This window comes from Platichthys flesus, chromosome 20 (assembly GCF_949316205.1).
Source record: "Platichthys flesus chromosome 20, fPlaFle2.1, whole genome shotgun sequence".
Lineage (NCBI taxonomy): Eukaryota > Metazoa > Chordata > Actinopteri > Pleuronectiformes > Pleuronectidae > Platichthys > Platichthys flesus.
The window spans coordinates 17,360,360-17,380,581 of record NC_084964.1 but is presented as its reverse complement, the minus strand read 5'-3'; the positions used below and the strand labels follow the sequence as shown (position 1 = coordinate 17,380,581).

The window sequence follows — 20,222 nt, the reverse complement described above, 5'->3', positions numbered from 1 at the left end:
CGCCAGAAAAACACTGTTTGCATATGGGTGCTTCACTAAAGGGTTTGATTGTGTTTGAGAGAGAGAGAGAGAGAGAGAGAGAGAGAGAGAGAGAGAGAGAGAGAGAGAGAGAGAGAGCAGGGACCACACTCGTTTGTTCAGCTCATCTAAAAACAACAGAGAATCCCCTTGGTGGTTTTTTCTCTGAATGCTCCAATCAGAGCTCAGCGTCGACAGTTAACAGATGAACTCAGCTCTTTACCACAAGACGTTTCATAATGAGTCAGAAGTTCATCAGTGGAAAGTCTCATTTCCTGCTCCTTCACTGTTGCTTTTAAAATCCCTTAAAGTTTAACTTCACACTTAAAGTTTTGGCTGAAGTGTCAAATAGAATTGCCTTTGGAAAGCTGTGCTGGGAGGCGGGGCTAAGACACGCCTACCTAACCACACCCGCCCCACCCCCTGAACAGATATCGTAAACACACACAGATGCGAAACACAGATTAATTTGCCAAAAACAAAGTTATCTAGGTTGTCCAGCTGTGACTCTAGAAGTGGCACAGACACTTTAGCGAGAGAAAGCTTTGGTGCTGCAAGGTGCAAGATGGTTGGAAACACTAGGTGGCGCTATGAGCAGGGATCATCCCATTAATGTATATTTTTTTTTAGACATAACATTTAGTTTTTATTGTGATTTCAATGTGTTTCATCAGAGAACAGTCAAAGCATTTAGTTTACGACTAAGAAAACAAAAAGTGCAGAGTCTCTTATCCTAGAATTGTAATTTGTAGATTAATTTTTCATCTTCCACTCAAATCCCTGCGTGTCACCGCGACCACAGTCACTCACTGAAACGCCATTAACACATATTCCCGCTGTAAAGTCGACAGCCCGTCGTAACCTGTTGTCTTTGTAATGAAGAATGACAGTCGGGCGCGTCCCTTTGATTGATTAGCTCACGTAATTACTGTCTCGGCCACGGAGCTGCATGAGGAACAGCTCCGGCTCCCGCTCGCTCCCGCTCGACGTTTTAATCCAGCGGCAGATTAATGGGACACTAGTGGAGTGGAGAATATTCCACTATTGATTCTTTTCTGATGAATCAAACGCCTCTGTTTTAGTGACAGGTTTACCATCGCTCGGCCAGGGTGTGAGTGTGAGAGAGAGGTGGGGGGGCGAGGGGGGAGGGAGTGTATATATATATATATGTAGAGAGAGAGAGAGAGAGAGAGAGGAGCCACAGTGGGAATGAATGATTGTATGACTGAGTTTTTCAGTTAACGTGTGTGTGTGTCTGTATTTGTGTGTGTGTGTGTATGTGTGTGTTTGTGTGTGTGTGTGTTTCCATGCATGTGTGTGTTGGCATTCCTCACAAAGATAGGACCCCCCCACAGCGGCGTCTGTGCTCTGTAAACAGGCTCATCAGACGCCTCCTGTTCCTACAGCGGGCCGGGGTCCTGCTCACATATTGGTTTGAGGGTCAAGAGGGTCCTACAAGTTTGTCCGAGGTGCCCACTGAGAAGAAGACACAAACACACACACATACACAACAAAAAGAAAAGTAGAGGAACAGAGATGTGTTCCTGGGCAGATTTACTACTCGACTTTAATTGGGTTGTAAAATCAAATCCAGAGTTCAGGAATGCCAAAATGTGATTCCTCGCCTTGTTTACAGGAGGAGGAGCCCGGCAGTCAAGGACACAGGCAGATAGTGGGTGAGACAAAAATAAGATAGCAGGGGAGGAGGAGGAGGAGGAGGAGGAGGAGGCGAAGTGATGGTGGGAAAGCGGGGAAGATAAAGGGCTTGTTAAAAAGAGAGTGAGAGGGCAGAAAGAATGGAGACAGATGGAGAAGAAGGGGAGAGGACGGGAGGGGAGGGGAGTTGGACTAAGTTCGGCCCATCGTCTAAAGACCTGGTCTGCGCTACTTTGCTCTGATTAAGACCGCCTGTGAATTATTCCAAGCATTACGCCATAGCATGGTTCTGATGTGTGTGAGCGGCACGGAGATGAAAACCCAAATGTTTGTGTGCCTTTAACACATCCACAAACACAAACAGTGCATATGTCCCCCCCCCTCGCACAGTGAAAATAAATGACGGTCAGTGAGTCACAGTTTTCCAGCGGCGCTCGGACTCGGAAAAATCGCGTGAACAACTTGGAAAGTCCGAGGAAATGTTGGTTTTAGGAGTTGCCGAGTTGTGAGGCTTCGTATAATACATTTATATATTATAATGTAAATAAAATACATATCACACTTTGTTCACAGTGTCCATGTTTTTTAACACATTCTGACTTTACAGTACGCAAACACACTGAAGCCGGACTTCACATCTCAGCAGACGTCCCTGATTCCCGTTATTGTTCCAGATTGGAGTCTAACTTATGTTAAATATTTATCTCCAGTTAATCCTACAATCATCAAAATGTCATTAGATAGAAACTACAACACTGAAAATCAATAGGAAAGCCATCGTGCATGTGGACTGGGATTTCGCAGAATAAGCACAAACAGACAATTTTCTCTTTCTAATGTTCGTACTGAACTCGTGAACCCTCGGTCTCCGCTTCCACTCGGTCCAAACTATCATTTCTCACTCTGATGATTTACATATGCATCAGAATGTTATTATTTCTATTACGATTATGAGACCCCCGCCTCTCGTCCGTTCGAAAGGAGCCATTAGGGGTAATTAGGTGTAAAGCTTTGCAGGAGAGAGAATAAGCAGTGGAGTGATACCATATGACTCCTCACTGTATTAGCATGGCTTCTCTCTCCGCCCTTCCCCATCACTTGCTGTATCCCTCTCCGTTTCTCCACCGCGTCTTCCCTCGTTATCCCTCCGTCATTAAGGGAGAACAATGTATTTCATGGCGTACGCTCAGTTAACCTGCCTCCAGTGACTCTCCAGGGAGCGATTGAGACAGAAAGACAAAAAAAGAGAGAGAGAAAGTGACAGAGGACAAACATTTCGTCTCTGGGCCTCGGGAAAGACTGGAAATCTACTTAACGCACATTTCTGATGTCTTCTAATCACCCTTTGTAGTTCGATAGAGAAGAGAACAGAACAAAATCTACGGTACAGCACTAATCTGCACACTCAGGGAGAATAGGAGTACACAACTGAAATAAAGCCACAAAGGGCAACAACCTCCCTCGGCTACGAGTGAAAGTAGGCCAGCCGTACGGGGGTCGTCTCTGCCGTTCTGGTAAAGCAAACAGCCGAGGCCCCCCCCGGCACTGACACTGAGGCCCGCTGGCGTGCTACCAAACAGTTTACATTAGAGAACATGGGTGTTTCATTTAGCCAGATAAGCTGAGTTCAGAGGTCTTTGCGTCGGGGCTCAGCCTCCTTCGCTGTCAGTACAAAGCCGAGCTAAGAGGAGCCGTGGAGGAGCTGGGGCAGGGGGGGCGGGTGTGGGGGGGGGAGGCCAAGACAGCCTCTAATTAACTATGCAAATCCCAAGCAGCGCCGGATTGAGTTCTGAAATGAAATTGGTCCTTTGGATCTTCTCAGCGTTTTCTTTTTTTAATCTCATGCCAATGTGACCAGTTAAGCAGTGGGGGGGGGGGGGGCTTGAAATGGTGAGCGCAGAGGATGGAGAGGTTTCTTATTAGAATCTGTCCTTCTGAGTCTGACTACAAGACCCTAGTGTGCAGTTATCCATACGCCTGGTGCACACACACACACAACCCCCCCCCCCGGGCCTTTTTTTACACAACACACGCCTAAACACTGGGCTGTCAGGGAAAGGAGGTTTCATCAGTTTTCTGTCCATTACAGCTCAGTGCTCCCACGGGCCTCCTCACCAGGTCTGAAGCTGTTGCTGCTCGCTCCCTCAAATGAGGAGGTGGAGGTGTGCACGCCGCAGCTCAGCATCATAACCTAAACATACATCATAGAGAGAACACTTTAATATTCTAGATTCTCTATATGCTAATGCTAATCGCAGCTCTGCAGCGGGTTTACTCCTCACGTCGCCAAAAATGCAAAATCCAAAAACCTCAGAAATCGTTCTTGAGCAATTTCAGTTATTCCACAACACAATGCACGACTCCATTATGCAGGCGGCACCTTCACAACTTCAGTTCACAGTCAGAACTCTTCCTGTTCGCCAAGGAATCATTAACCTCAAGCACCATGGTTGAAATCCTAGCAGTGGCTGTGGTGAGTTTTTACTGTCCTCGAGGGCCAACGGGGTTAGAAACCAAAGCACGTAACAAGCGCAAAAAATCTGGCTGGTACGCTAATAAAAAAAAACTGGTCAACTCAATTTTCCACCCTGACGTCTAATCCGTAAGACTTCAGGGTGCTGTCGGAGAGACAAGCCCCATATTGTAATAAAAGAGGGAAAAAAGCTTAAGTCCCGTTGGTTTTGAAAGAACACGTTGTTGCCCTCTCATAAAAGCTCGAATGTAATTGGACCGGTGCGTGTCCTAAACCCGGCAGATCAAGGGTTAGCATAGCAGGTACTCATTTGGCATGTCGGGGGATTAGCTGGCTCGGTGCACTGGTCTGACACGGAATATGTGTTGGGATCAAGGCTCTGTTCTAATACCTGACGCCTGGAGGGGAAGAGGAAGAGGAGTGGAGAGGGAGAGGAAGAGGAGGCCTATCCACTTGACGTTGATGAGTAGGAGCTGTGCATGACACAAGGCAGCCCCGCTGGAGAGCCTTCAGCTTTGTTTAGGGAGAGCTGACATCTTTAGAGGTTGCCATATTGCAGCGTTTGGAGATCCTCCATCTGTCCGCACTGCTGCACACTCATGCAAATAATAAAGATTGATTCAAGTGTAATGTAAACTGTTATAGGGCGCGGGCACAATGTAAACACGGGCTCAAGAGAGAATACACCCCTAGTGTACACAGTGTATCTGAGTCGTAACCCAGAAATGTGCACTAAGACACGTCCTTTGACCTTGAAGATGTTCAACCCCCGGCCCCACGTGACAAGAAACTCCCAACTTCTACTTCTTGTTACACTCTGCGTCAATTCTATTTCCACACGATCGTCAACTGATTTGGACCCGAGTTCGTAAACTGTAAAAACGCCTTGAGAAGCCTTAACATCCACGTTGATGCTTAGCAGGTACAAGGTTTCCCATGTGCACGAATCTTAACTTAGCAGGTTAGCATGCAAGAAGACCAAGCTGAGTCTGAAGGGTTATAATCCAACTTTTGACTTAATTGGTGCTAAGAATACTTCATATTTAGTAGAATCCATCCTCTGAGGACCATGAATGTCTGCTCTGCATGTCATTCCCATCCACCCTGTAGCTGTTGAGATATTTAAGTCTGCACCAAACCTGTAGGCCGACCAAAACCCATAAATCCTGTATGTGTGAATATAGAATATCATGTCTGTACCTAAGTGCTGCAATGTCCAACTGCAAAGTCACAGCGGTTCCACATCTTCGTCTTATCTTCCCCAGCAACGTGGCAAACAACACAAACAACACTCTACTCTCTCACAAGCAAAACACAGCGTTGAGTAATTAAACGTTCCAGAGCAGATACTCAGAGGTGATACACTACCATCCTGAAATGAGAGCCTTACCCTGCCCCTGCCCTGCTCAGTAAGCATACGACTGCCCACGATTTCAAAGGCAAGATGGTAAATCAGTTGTAAAGACCGTGACAGCTGAGGATGTTGTGTGTGTCTGTGTGTGTTTCTGTGTGTGCAATACGCACACTGCATATGTGTGCGTGCATGTGCAAAGGTTCATATGTGCTCATGGGTGTTTGTGCATGTGTCTCCTACCCGGGGGCCCTGGTGCTGGGTGTGGCGTCTGAGGCCTGCAGACGAGACAAGGGATTCATCCTGTCTGACTGCAGCTTATCACCGGACTGGCTGTCACCTAATGAGATATCAGCAACCCGGCATTTAAAAGGTGTAGGACGGGAAAAAAACGTGCATACAAAGCAGAGCGACGGTGGACTAACCGATGGTTTGTCTAGACGAGTCCGTGTCTGAGGTGGAGCTGTCTCACACTGTTTCCTTGTTGATAAGCAGCCTCTAAGTCCTCGTCTACACTTCGGAGGATATCTTTTTTTAACTGATGTATCTAAAATAAAGAATATCCATCCACTCATCCTTAATTTGACAAAATATCTCCACTACAAATGATTCAAACAAGCATCTTGGGCCAGTAGGTGGCAAAGAAACAGAGAAACAGAACTTCTGTACTATGGAAGGAGTTTTAATTTCTGTTTTAAAAAACGTAAAGACAAAAGTGTTATTATATCTGCGTTAGTGAAAGTAAAAACCCATCGACTGGCATTGTTGCCTCTGCACTTCACTGCCTTGTTTACTCTAGCACACTGTATTTTCACATCTCGGCAGTGGACGCATGCAGAAGTTGCCGAGATCCATCGGCGTTCGGGTCATTTCAAAACGGAGGGAAACGGGGCAACAATCGTTTGAGCCGTGTCCTCACACTAATCTTTCTAATGCCGAGAACGCCCAGAACACCGCGACAATGAGCGACAGCCCACATTGAGAGGATCATCCCCATTAGCCCTCACTCCGCCTGCATCCATCTCCACATTCCTTTGTAGGCTGGGTGTCAAGGGGCTCTGCTAAATGTGGTGCATTAGGTGCCAGCGGGTAACCAGAGGCAAAATGTTATTAGTGCCCTCGACATCGGGATCTATCAGGGATCCAAATAAAGAGTAAATGCTGCGGCCTGTGTGTGTCTGTGTGTGTTTGTGTTGCAGTCTTTGCATTACTACATGACGCTGAAGGGCATTCTTTCCAAAGAAGAGGCGACTAAAAGAGGGATGTCGCCAACTGCAGCGAGATCCCACTGGATACAAAAGGCCTAACGGAGTGAAGAGGCCTAATCGCCGTTGCTTAAAGAACGGAAAAAATGCCCGTGTGTGTTTGTGTAGCTGATGTTTTTCCAGCCCATCTGGAGCCGTCATAGTCCCAGCGAGTAGCGGGTGGCCATCTGAAGCCGTGACAGCAGTGACAGCGGGCATTACCGCTGATTGACAGGGTGGCGTGGAGGCCGTGGCATGAAAAAACAAAGTCCTAGACTCTGGATCACACTACCTGGGTCTTTATGAGACGAATACATAAATAGTTCAGTCATTTGTTGGATATTTAACACGAGTCAAACTGTTGTGGAAAGGCGGGGGGGGGGGGGGGGGGTCTTTTGAGAGTAGTGTCAGTCAAATTCAAGCTTTTGCATTATTAATGAACATCGTAGACGAATTCTTTCGGGTCTTTTCTCCTGCTTGATCGCCGGAGCAGTTTGTGCAGGACGGCCGAGAAACGCCTCGTCTAAACAGACCCTGACACAAAGTCCAGGATTTCCCAGGTGTTTGGGAGGCATGACATCACGCCGCCTCCGTCTTCCGAACACAATGAGGACTTTCAGAGGTGCCGGTGAGAACAGTCGGCAAAACAAGCCTGGAGCCGTGCGTCAACAAAAAGGGCCCCCTTCTAAATAATATGGAAAGTGGAGATGAGAGCCAAAGCAGTTTGCAAGCAGCTGAATCCAGTTAACGCCTGGAAAAAATTATAGAAACATTTGGCAGCAAGGGGGGGGGGGGGGGGGGGACGACACACCAATGTCGGACAACCTGGAGGGGTGCGTGTGTGATGACAGCTAATGGGGGGGGTACACCTATTCAGAAACACAATATTGCTTCTCTGTGTAGACACGGACTCCGAGGTTGTGTGTTTTTTTTTCTGGCACCCTGGAAACAACCATGTGTTTGTGTGCCTTCAGCTTTACCTTATTAAAACGTCATCGACTCTTAAACTGCATATTTATGCGGCGCTAACCGGCGCCTGACGGCAGCGCTCGCACACCGCTCCGTCCCGGCTGGCAGGCGGAGTCGGACAGGCTGTGTCACCCGGAGATAAGCTTTATTACACGACGTATGCACAGGGCCCCGTTTGATTGATGCGTCTCCATTATTATTATGTTCTGCCGAAGGTAATGTATTCCCCCGGCTTCCATAAAAAAAGAAGAAGAAGACCAGTTCTAAATTAGTTGTGTCAAATAGTGGCAGCCGAGGTGTTGGCCCTATCTCTCCCTATCTGCACATCGAAATGAGGTTGTGCTGACATTGTGGTTGGGTGGTTGGGTGCGGTTGGGCGGGGAGGGGGGGGGGGGTAGTGCAGCAGCTACAGCAGCAGGACACAGTGTCTGTTCTCAATGTGCTCATTCAATGCATTTCTTCAGGATCGTTAAAATAGCTTTTCTGTAATTTGATTTAATTTTCGTTTCAAGGACCCGGATGTGAGAGGTCTAGCTACTTCTCAACCTGAGGAAAACCTTGCACTCTTTTTTGTGTAATTGGTGCTTTTTACTTCAAGTAGAATTTGGTGACTGCCTCTGCCACTTCTTATCTAGTCTCATCAACACCCTCTTCAAATATAAATCCCTACACACCCTGGGTCACTAATACTTACTTGACCCCCCCCCAACGTCTGTACTCCATCCTGTAACCTATGTTCCTCAGATATGGATCTACTTCACTTTTGAGAAACTCCTCAGACTTTTGATCTTTAGTTTTACGACCTACTATTTGTCCGACTTTGATTTGTTTTAAATTTTTGGTTTAAAACTTTCCTGACTTTGTAATCCTGAATCCTGAAGGTGAGCAACCGCTGCTGATGCACGAAGACCAGATCAGCTGACGACTCCCAGACGCCGCAGCTTCAGATAATAATATCGAAAACATCACACGTCCAAACGGCACCAAATCCGACACTGCTCTTCCTTGGGCCCTGAACAATACACGTGCCAAGTGTGAAGGCGATGAAATGAACGGTGCTCGAGATATTCGAACCACAGACGGAGACATTTCGTGAATTATTAGCTGGATTTAAACAAAAGCTTCTCCAGCCTCTATGTAAAAACGACCTTTTCTCTCCTCTCAGTTTTAGAGTATCGGTTTACTAAAGAGCCGAGTAAACGGTTGGTGCACCGTCTTTATCGGTCTCCCCCCCCCGAGTCCAGGTTGATGTGGTAATGCTAATCTGAACTTGGGGGGGAGAGACATTCTTGGCATCCGTCGAACTCCCCGAGCGACTAAATCATACAAATAATCACTATTTTTCGAGCAATAGGACAGATTCCTCTCATGCATCTGCATTCCCCATCCTCATTACACACGGAGGGGGGGGGGGGGGGGTTGACGCAACCTTGGCCAGACTTTCATTTTATCGCTGTCTCTCATCCCTGGAGTGGTAAAAGTGATATGAAAGGTTGTATTACGACACCATGTTTTATTCTCATTTCCCCTCCTCTGGCAGCTCATCAGAGTGAGAGGGGATCTCTTCTGTGCAGTCGGACGTGAAAGCTTTGTTGGGGGGGGGTGGGGGGGGGGTGAGCGGAATGCAACACGCCGGCCACTTTGAGGATCGGGGGGAATCGAGAAAGCGTTGGCACCTGCAGACTCACACAGGTGCTGCATGTGTAGCCTGTGGTGTGAGGAGGGGAATAAGCTCGAGGTTTCGATGGCAGCACTCCTGGGAGACACACACACACACACACACACACACACACACACACCTACCTAACCGTTAGCCCAGATGTGGCTCTGCCTCGACTGTCACATCTGTCTCAGCTCTGCGATCAGCGTGTGTGGGTGTCTCCAGGAGTATAAATATGTCTCTGTGTGTCCGTTTCCCAGAGTGTGTGGCTGTGTACGTGTGTGTGTTTGTGTGTGTGTGTGTGTGTGCACTGTTTGTCTGCATCCTCACAGGCGCTGATGGATCTGAGTTAATGTTCTGCAGCACTGGGACTCTCATCTCTTAATAGCTTTAGCAGTTTCACCCAGTGACGGGTCCACCTGACTGCAGCGGGGCCCGGTGGTAGTTACAATTGAGCAACGTTTACAGCTTTGATGGCTTTTACTCACTCTGCAGTGATTAACTTTAAGTGACTTTGCTGTAAAGATAGATGTTTAAGAGCCGGGCTCACAGTTGAAGGCTGTGACAACCCGACTCAAAGTGGGAAAAACAGAGGTTCAGACCAAAGAACTTTGTGTTTAGGTTTCTCGTCCAATCGCACATGATGTTTTAAATCCCTTAAAACAGAGATTTGAACAAGCACCTTCCGGCGTTATCTTTTCATTACAGCATTTCTTTAACTTTTATTAATATTGAACGTATCATGTGGCCAAAAACACCTGAAATTCATCTCTGCACTTCCTCAGGCCCTTAATAATACACATGACAAGTGAGAAGCCGATATGAGAAACGCTTTTTCGAGATATGACAAAATGAAACGTGCATTGCAAGGCCACCTTGTGGGTCTGTGCTACGTGCACGTATCTGAAAAACACACGAGGGACACACTCTGCAGTCAGATCACACAGTAACATCAGAGCCCATGATAGCTTCTCTCCCACGGGACACTGGGAACCTGTGAGAACTCCCTGGGGACCTCAAATCATCCTCCTCAACATGTGTACACAACCTTTGTTCAGAATTTGGGTGAAAATTGAAATAACAAAGTTGTCAAGCAACAGATAAGATCCTTGGGTTTTATGTGTACAATCATTTCATCAATCAAATTGGTCTCATAAGGCTCAACCCCTTTAATTACATCGTCAACAGCTCAATTAAAAATATTTCTTCTGGGGGGAGGGTTGGCAGTTACATATAATAATGCAAATATATAATTTATCGTGAATTATGAAAACCACACACAGACCTGGAGGAATGTGAGCTCCCTGAGTGTCGTGCTCCGACACGCAGCTGAAGTCTGAAGGCAGCTAATTGACACCACACAGAAAATACAGCATCAAACCTTTGGGCTCAAACCTGTTTTTAGGTGAATCAGCGGTTGTGATGCGATGCTGAAATTCCATCTGCTTTGAAAGAAGGGAGCAATTAAAGGGTTTTCACACCCGACATAACTGAGGGTCTGAGCTGTTTGAAGTTCAACGAGCTGCGATACGTTATTAATATTCTGACAGGCGATAATTTTCAATTCCTGAACAATCGTTTTTTGAAAGCGGCAGAGAGGTGAGGAAAGGAGGCAAGGTGCTAGCCACGGACTTTTGATTATGCACCGCGGCTAACAAGGTATCATTCACGCTTCGGCTGCTGTTATGAGTCAGAAATTTAAATTAGAATTCAGTAAAAGGAAACAAAAAGGAGTCAACAAACTGTCGTGGACTCTGGTTATTTAAAGAAGCACCCACAAGGTCACACGGCCGACGTTAACAAATTGGCTCCACTACGTATTTCCCATCTGATCACAGAGCCAGATCTCCTCTGATGTAAACGTCCCCGGCGCAGGGTGAGAGGTGAAATCCTCTGCTACGCACGCCGCATGAGGAAAAGCTGCTTCACCGGCAGTGAGAGATGAGAAGTTTATTTTCCCACTGACAGAGAAAAATCACCTCAGAATATTATTTCCTTCTCTGCAGCAGTGATCGCTGATATTCCAACGAGAAACCTGGTTATGTTTTAATGATTGTCGGTTTGTTTGTTTGTTTGTTTGTTTGTAAACAGGATTACGTTAAAAGCTATTGGATGGAATTTCACAAATCGTGGTGGAAGGGTTCAGGAATGTTCCCATTACATTCAGGATCCATGAATTTCTTTTCTTCTTCTTTAATCTTGTGAGATACAGTTTTTTTTCAACATGTTAATTTCTCACACACTAATTTATGGATTTTAATAAAGAAATTTGTATATTGACATATTTAGGGGAGTAATATTTACCAGAGTGTGTAATTTGGTGCCACTCAATTGAATTTAGGGTGACTTTTGGACCTTGGTGGAGGATTGTGCTCTACTCAGTGCTCTTCCAGTTGTTTTAATCAAAACCATGAACATTTCAAACAGACCTTAACTCAGGGAAACACACTGTTACCTGTTGCTTCCAGTTATTAGCGCTGCTGACAAATCGCTCGGTGGATGAATGTGCCTCGCGACATCAGCTGTGATCCGTTAACACATCATCTCAACCAGACACGTTCTCCTCATTACCAGTCCTCCCAGTTCTCACGACCCCTCTGGCTCGGAGGGGCTGCTGGGTTTGTGGTGTCCGGCCTCAATGCATCTGAGAACAAAATAAAAAATACATTTTCAACCAACAGCCATAAAGAGGTTTGAATTAATACCAGGGCACACCTCATAGAGTAGATGCTGCAGGAAGAGGTGGAATGTCTGTGAGCTGAATGTGAGGAGATCAATCTTTTCCCAGTCACTTCAACCGTCCATTTGTCATTAGCAATGGAGCCCTCTCCAGAGGTAAAGCAATATCCGCCATATCCAGCACCACGCTCTTATATATCGCTGCATCTCTGCTCATATACCCTTCAGGGAGGTCATTAATGGGGTGGGGTGGGGGGTGGGGGGGGGGCTGCGATCTCCAAAAACAGTCTGGATCCATACATCACGCCGTGCGCCGTCAGATTTCCTGACTCTGACAGCGGCTGCTACCCCGCCCTCCTCGGCTTTGCTTTGACTGAGAATTATTCTAACTTCCACAATAATCACAGGCACTGAGGCCGGTGTTTGTCTTGGACGGCGTTCAGACCCTCGCACGTCCATCACCGTAGGAGTCGGGGGGGTTTTGACGACCGCACAGAGCCGGGGTTTGGTTTATAGGCAGAGGTCTGAGGTGTCGGGGGCCTGGGGTTTATATATCGCTTTCTAAGAAAATAGGTGAGAGGCGACGAGAGCGGGTCACAGCAGAGCGCCGCCGGTGCAACGTCCCGCTCTGGAGAAGTGGCTTTAAATGAGTCTGATGGCCGTGATGTCATCAAAGAAGTGAGTTTACACCCAGCTGTGGTTTGTGCCTTAAAAACCACAACATCACAGATTCAGCGCTAAAGCCAATAGATATCTCCATATGGTCTGTGATACTGTCGGGCTTTTTTATTGACATGAAACACGGTCCTTTGCCAAAACAAAGATTGTTGCTGCTCTGAAGGTGCCGTGCTACATCAGGCAAAGACTATTCAGCAGAACACAAGCACGAGAGGAACAGAGTCTTCATACCGTCTCTGCAGCCGGGCAGAAAAACACCTGATTCAACAAATCATCGCTTTTAATCGATTCTGCTTCATCTGTGTCTTCACATTACGACAGAGGGGAGAATGGGGGGGTCCTGGCCGGGTGTCAGGCCCTTAACCCTCCATCCCACACAATTTCAGGCACAGTTAATAGCGTAGTTAATTCAAACTCACAGCTGGGAGATCCAGGCTTTATGATTACGCGGCCCGGTGGCGGCTCAAACAACCTGCTGCCTAGCTGCTGTGTTTGGATGTATGAACTGATACTTATCTGCAGGAAATGGCAGATCAGACCTCCACATATTGCTTCTCAATGAGCATGTCGCTGTCCGGACGGAGTCTGATAGGCTCACGTATCAATTCCTTATCATCTCAGGCACCATCTCCACGTTCTGGCCTGGTCACAGAGCGTGACGCAGGGTCAGAAGGTGACATGGTTAGAGGACACTGACCCTGACAAGCACAAAAGAGGTCTGTAATGATACATTCTGAATATAAATGTTGAATAAAACAAGTTTTAAGGTTTTAAAACATTATTTTCTCAGTAGTTTCCTTCAAAGAATGTATTTTTGTCTATTGTTTTCTCACTGGTTTCAAGCAGACATCATTAAAGACTGTAAATCAAGATGGATGACGCATCTCCACTTCCTGTCACTCTCTAATAATGAAGCCAAATGCTGCCATTTTGCCAGAGTCTGAGCGGCAGTTATCAGGGGATGGAGCCACATTGTCGGCGTCCCACTGATACATGCTGTCAACTAATTGTGAGTAAGTCTCTGTTGTCAATATCAATATTTCATGTTTTTTAAAGCCAAAAATTGATAAATAAAACCAAACTTCCACCAAACTTCCCCCAAAAAAGGGAATTTGAACAAACAACACTCTGATAAGAACTAGTTCGGTCTTGGTTTGGTCAGTGTCCAGTCCACTAACATGGAGGAGGAGGGTTCAACGTTTATGGAGCTGTAATGTCGTGACAGTCTTTGGACATCACACAGTTGTAAATGATCTTCTGGCACTGATCAATGTTTAGTTATATCAGACTCAAATTCATTTGACAGTCCTCTGGGCTGTTTGCTTCACTCCTGATGCAACATAATACTTCTCTGGTCTTTAACTGTGATTGTTACGTATTCGGTCATTTATATTTAAGGTCGTGGAGAAATACTTTGACATTTCAGGGGCTTTAAATAAATATCTAATTTTAAAACAATCCAGATTCCTTCAGCTCCTGAGTGAAATTTCCCCTGTGCAGCATTAAAAGCTTGAGTTTCACACGTTGGCTTGACTCGGAGTCACCATCACGTTATTTTCCTAGTGGAGATTAATTTTGACAATCGCTCTCCTGTTTGCGATAGAACACAGAAAGCCATATGTGCCATTAACCTGGTGCCCACAGCAGCTTGTGTAGGAACCTGATTAACTGGCCTGCAGTGATGGATACACAGACACACACACAGCTCCTTCCTCCCCTTCGCTCCTCCTGCTGCCTGGATCCTGATCAGCGGCATCCTGCTGCCTCTCGCAGGAAGGAATGTGACACAAGCTGTAACACACAACACGCAGGCCACAGTGAAAGTGGCATCACACAGACTGTAAATACATGTTCTTTAATCCTCTCTGAATTCATACGCCTCCTCGAATCATCCATGAATTCACTCCTGTCCGTTTGTTGATGGGTTTGTTTGTGAACAGAGTTACACAAAAAACAGCTGGACAGATCTCAATGGAACTTGGAGGAAGGATGAGTTGTGGGTCTGGAAAGAACCCATTAGATGATGGTGTGGATCCAGCAACAGTTCTATAACCAGGCAAGTTCGACTGGTTTTCTTTGACATTTTCACTGATTTGCAAGGAAATTAATTCATGAAAAAATGGATTATTTGTAATGTGCTAATTAAAACACACTTAATTGCAACTGAATCCCATTAGAAATGATAGAAAGCCTCCATCTTGTCCCCCCCCCCCCCTTAGTAAAAAATGGAGATAAAGCGTTATCGGAGCGTAACTCCATGTGTGCTTTTGCTCAAATTGGTTTGTGTGTGGACATTTCGAGTCTATTTGGAGAAACGGCTCCACTTCAGATGAGCATTAATCTGATTAAGAGCAGGATTTATTTGTGTTTCCGTGCTCAATAGAATCGCTTCCTGTTCAGCGCGCCGCCTGCCAATGAGGCTGAAGAGCCACGGCCTGGATGAACGGCCAACAGCTGTGTATATACAGTGAAGACATTTCCTCTCGCCATGACAAAAAAACAGCACCCTGTCCCGGCTCACACATCGTCTACTTATGGACAAGTACAGTAAATATACAGTCTGTTTGAAGGAATATGGGTGGTAGGTATTGTTTTGTGTATTCTTATTTTCTTAAGTTTAGCTTTTAAAAGGGCAGATCCAGTAAGGAGGAGATGGATAGGAGACAAACGCCTGGAGCCAGAGAGATCGGGTCTGTGTGGACATTTGTGATGTGGGAGATAGTTCGAGGAGGGAACATGTCATAAAGTAAAAACATACAACTACCACGTGTAAATCTGTTTCTTTTTTTACAAGCTTCATCTGTTTCTAACCATGTTTGTCGCCCCACGGAGCCTTGTAGGTTTTTCTTAACGTTTCAATATCCTGTGTCCAGTTCAGTTTTGAATTTCATTCGCCGTTAAAACCATGCGAGTTGTCCAAAAATGAGAGGATGAATATATTCCCAGAAAAAAAAGAGAAAAAGGTAGGATTTTATCGCCACAGAATTCAGGTCGAGAAACGTAAAGCCATAATATTGGCAGTAAAGATGTCTCCTCCAAACTGACAGCTCCCAAACCTCAGTTCATAAACCTGTCTGGAGATTATGTGCATGGCTGAGACGCGCCGTCTAAATACTTGGCCAGCGGCTCAGCAGTGGAAACAGTTTGTGCACGACTCTATTCACACAGTTGACGGTGCATCGGAGAGAGAGCTCAATGCACCCGGTCCACGTCGGGTCCATATAGGTTTCCGTGAAGTGCAACAAACCAGACTCAGCTAATTCCTCTGCTCCTTATTTGGCCGCGTCCTGGCTCACGCTCCCTTTCCCATGGCATGCCCCGGAGAATTTATTCAATATGTAAAGTGAATGCAACATTGTGTTCAAACAATAATAAACGGTTTGTGTTCGCGCTCCCTTTAAACTTAAAAACCCTCAACTCCCGCATCCAAGATTCCAAAACGGCTGCGTCAGTGTAACCATAGCGCTGCAATTTGGATAAATAGTGAAGATGAAAGCCGAATTACGTTTTCTACATGCCTCGGAGACTGCTTGCACATTTTTCTTAAAGCACCGATGTCTGGGTGTGTAATTACACACTAAATGCTGTTTTTTCTTCTTTTTTTTTAGGGAAGTATGTGTCGCTGCACAAACATTAAAACCCCGAGTGAAAATGGGCACATTGCACAAACACACGCCCCAGATTGAGAGTCGCTCAGACGCCACAGAGCACAACAGTGCTATTAAACTAATCAATGGTCTTTATCAGCAGTTCCTTAGTTTCTTTTTTTTTTTTTTGGGGGGGGGGGGGGGGCTGACAGTTTGAGTACATTCCCCTGAAAATGAAGCCGTGTCTGACCCTTTCCTCCAGCCCCATATAAATGTGATATATCTATGACTTGTGGGCAGTTGAGCCACAGTGATTTTTTACTTTCTCCCGAAATAAATTTGTTAGGCATTAAAGAGCAAGAGTCAGAAGTGGAAGGTAACTTAATACATTTACTTTAGTTTAGTTTTGACAGACTTGTATTTCACTCAATCGTTTTAGTTTTGTGCTATTTATACATGTCTGAGGTGAATATATTATTATTAGATATCAGTGGGCTGGCTCAGAGGGTAGAGCGGGTTGTCCACCTACGCACTGCTTATACAATAATGGTAATAATAATTGTATATAACTTGTATATAATAAATATAATAACAGTATAACTCACATAAGGGGACTTTTTGCATTATTCTCATATTTCTAGCAGGACTGATAACATATGGAAGTATTGCCAGTTTTACTTTGGGTAATGGATCTCAGTACTTCCTCCACGACCGTGTACATGTTAATGCATCAAATACTCAAAAAAATATATTTATACATAGACAGAGATATTAATAGTTTTACTACAATAAATATTCTGAGTGCTTCTGCCCCTGTCTGTAAAGACATCCATAAAGATTTCACTAAAACATAAAAGCCTGGAGGAGAAAGTAGTTTGAGTGGAGGGAAAGTGTTTTTCACAATCTAATGTTGATCTCCTCAGATTTCTCTTCTAAGGGGCTTCACACCAACAGGTTAGGAACCATTACTTTCACCCTTTCATAGTCGTGTTAATATATAATTTTCAACATTTCAGTTTGCCATTAAAGCATCGCTATGTAGCCGTATCTGAGCTGGAGTGTGAAGCCATCCGACCTTTGTGGGGGGAATCAGTGGGTGTCATCGCGGATGTTTGAGGGGGTTGAGCATCTCTCCAGTGTCGGGGGGGGGGGGGGGCGTGGGGGCAGAGAAAAGACACGGGGAGCGATGTGTTAAATGCAGGACACCCCCTTCCCTCCCTCGTATTGTTTCGACAACATGGGGGACATCTGGCAGCGGCAATACAACCCAGTGTTGAGGTCTCCATCCTCTTTCTAAAGCAGTGAGCTGTGCAGCATTGAAGCACTGCCGGCATATTCTCATGCTAATGCCCACAAGGCTGCAGCAGATGTGAAACATTCGGTTCTGTTCTTGTTCACTTGTAAAGAAATGATGTGGCCCGTTATCTTTCTGTCGCTCTTTTTTTTTGTGTTGTTGTTCTTCTTCGTGTTGTAAAGATGAGTTCATGGCGGAGGCCATCGTCCTTGGTGGCCCCGACTTAAAGCCGCTCGCTTGTGGATTCTCTGGGCGATAGAAAAAAAAATGGTCACGCTCATGTTTTAAAGATCTGATGAATAATTCGTGGAAACATGCAGCTACAGTGGAAAGTTGTGGGGACGGTGCGCAGAACAAACATCTCTAAACTAACTCACCCCTGTGACCACAACAGCAGCTTCTACATGCTGGTCTGCATAGTTTGTGTGTGGGTCATTCTTCGAGTGTAACACTTTTATGCCCTATTGTGTGTCATAATGTGAAAGTCAGCTGTTTAGCATTGCTTATAATTAAAATGTGCATTCCTATGCTCTGGTAATGGTCGACAAAGAGATGTAAATTATGTCTTGTGCCAGTTTTTACTTTATTTAAGTGTATTTATTAACACTTATAATTAATAGTTACATTCCTGAGCACATGGAAATAAGATGTAAGCGATGTCAAATAAAACAAATGAATTAAAATGTGAGTATTCAACTTTTATTTTTCATACTTGGCAATATGTAAGTGTCACTTTATTTGTGCATGTTCAAGTTTGTGTGTTAGTTAGTTTTAAATAAAGTGTATTTGTTGGTGCTTATAATTAATGTGTCTAATCCTTTGCACAGGAAAAATACCCTGAATTGAAATAGATGCATTGAAATGTGAATACTTTATAATACTGAATACTGAATAACGTGAAGACTGTTTTTTGCATACTCACATCAAATTTGTCTGAGTATCACTGGCTCATGTGTGCGTTGTGTGAGTTGTATACTTTTATTAGCTGTGACGTGTGATATTGTGTGTTTTTGTGTATTTCTGTGCCCTGGCTTAAAGAGATGTCGATGAAATGTGGAGATTTTTGCAGGACTGCACATTTCAGCCTCAGTCGTTTTTCATTCTACATTATTTAATCACAACTTTATTTATTGCACGAAGATTCGATCTTAATTTGGCCGGGATGCTCCACGTGACCCCGCCTACCTGGCTCACCATTGGCTCCCGTGTTCCTCTCTCCCTCGTCCCATTGGCCGGGGACCTGTCCGTCCAGCATCCTGACATGTGAGACAAGTTTACAACTGTGCACACGTGCAGCTCGTGCATCAGGCTGACGGTGGTGTGATCAGGGAGGAGGAAGAGGAGACGTATGCACCGAGTCCACACAAGCACCTGTGCGCTCTTATTCTGAAGGTTTGCCCCCCCTCACCTGTGCGCAGCAGGTACCACAGAGCTTCACTTTTATTCTGGAGCCTGAGGAGACAGACGTGGGTTCCATCCCCCGCTCAGCCGTGGATCGAGTCTCCCTCCTCGGTGTCTTCATGGAGAGGAGGCTGAGCAATGCGCGCCCAGCATGGCTGTGGCTCCAGCAGCGACCACCCAGGGACCGGTATGGCTTTTAGCCGCATCCGAAAACTGGACGCCCCGTCCCGCGGCATCTTCCGGAGAGCGGCGGTCATGCTCGGCTCGCTCCTCGCCTCCCTCTTCCTCCTGCACTGCCTCACCGACCGCTGCTGCACCATCACCCCCGCGGCCGCCTCCGCCTCCCCGGGCCAAGCCTCCTCCTCCGGGCGGCTCTTCGAGGACCTGAGGTCGCTGAGGACCAAGCGGCTGGTGTACGAATGGACCCCCGGGTCCGCGCGCTCCTCGCCGTGGCTCGCGGACCCGCCGGCCGGGGAGTCGCTCCTCCTGCCGCCTCCGGATCTAGTCGCCTCCAGGAAAGTGTCTCCGAGGTTCGCAGGTAAACTCAGCCCGCTCGGGGAGGGGAGCAAGAAGCTGCCGCAGGCTCTCATCATCGGGGTGAAGAAAGGAGGCACCCGGGCTCTGCTGGAGTTTCTCCGGGTTCATCCGGACATCAGGGCCGTGGGAGCGGAGCCGCACTTCTTCGACCGCAACTATGAGAACGGGCTGGAGTGGTACAGGTGAGGGAACACGTGGAAACACATGAAAACATATGAAACACATGGAAACACATAAAAACACGGAGAGGAAAACACATGAATCATTATTTCCATGAACTTAAATCCACATGTTCAAATTGAGGCTGTGCACGGAATTAATTACATCTATTTTATAATCTTGATCATGATGATAAATTATGTTTTTCCAAATTTCCACGACTGCATCACTGATAAAGGTTCGTCCACAGAAACCAGCAAATCTTTATTTAACGTCTCACTCGCTGCTGGTCTGATGATTTATTAAGTTTCATCCACTGTGCTTTCTTTAGATGATATCAGGCTGCGGGGCTTTTTGAAAAAGAGGAAACAGCCTGAGTCATCTGAGGAATAAAATATAAAGCAGAGTATTTGAATAATATCCATGCATTGTAATTTCGAAGAATTAATGACTCATTAGTTAATCTGCTTGTGAAACTTCTGAAAACTATTTTTAAATGTAACCTAATTTCCTGTC

General features: G+C 45.9%; 1 protein-coding gene across 1 annotated transcript in view; it reads left to right on the top strand.

Annotated features, from left to right (window-relative positions):
- The first annotated feature begins 18,911 nt into the window (after positions 1-18,911).
- Positions 18,912-20,222, top strand: part of LOC133931858 (heparan sulfate glucosamine 3-O-sulfotransferase 3A1-like) — a 29,544-nt gene continuing 28,233 nt past the window's right edge. Inside the window, exon 1 of the mRNA XM_062378803.1 lies at positions 18,912-19,729. Within this exon, the coding sequence (XP_062234787.1) occupies positions 19,149-19,729 (581 nt within the window). The 5' untranslated portion in view covers positions 18,912-19,148. The remainder of the gene's footprint in view (positions 19,730-20,222) is intronic.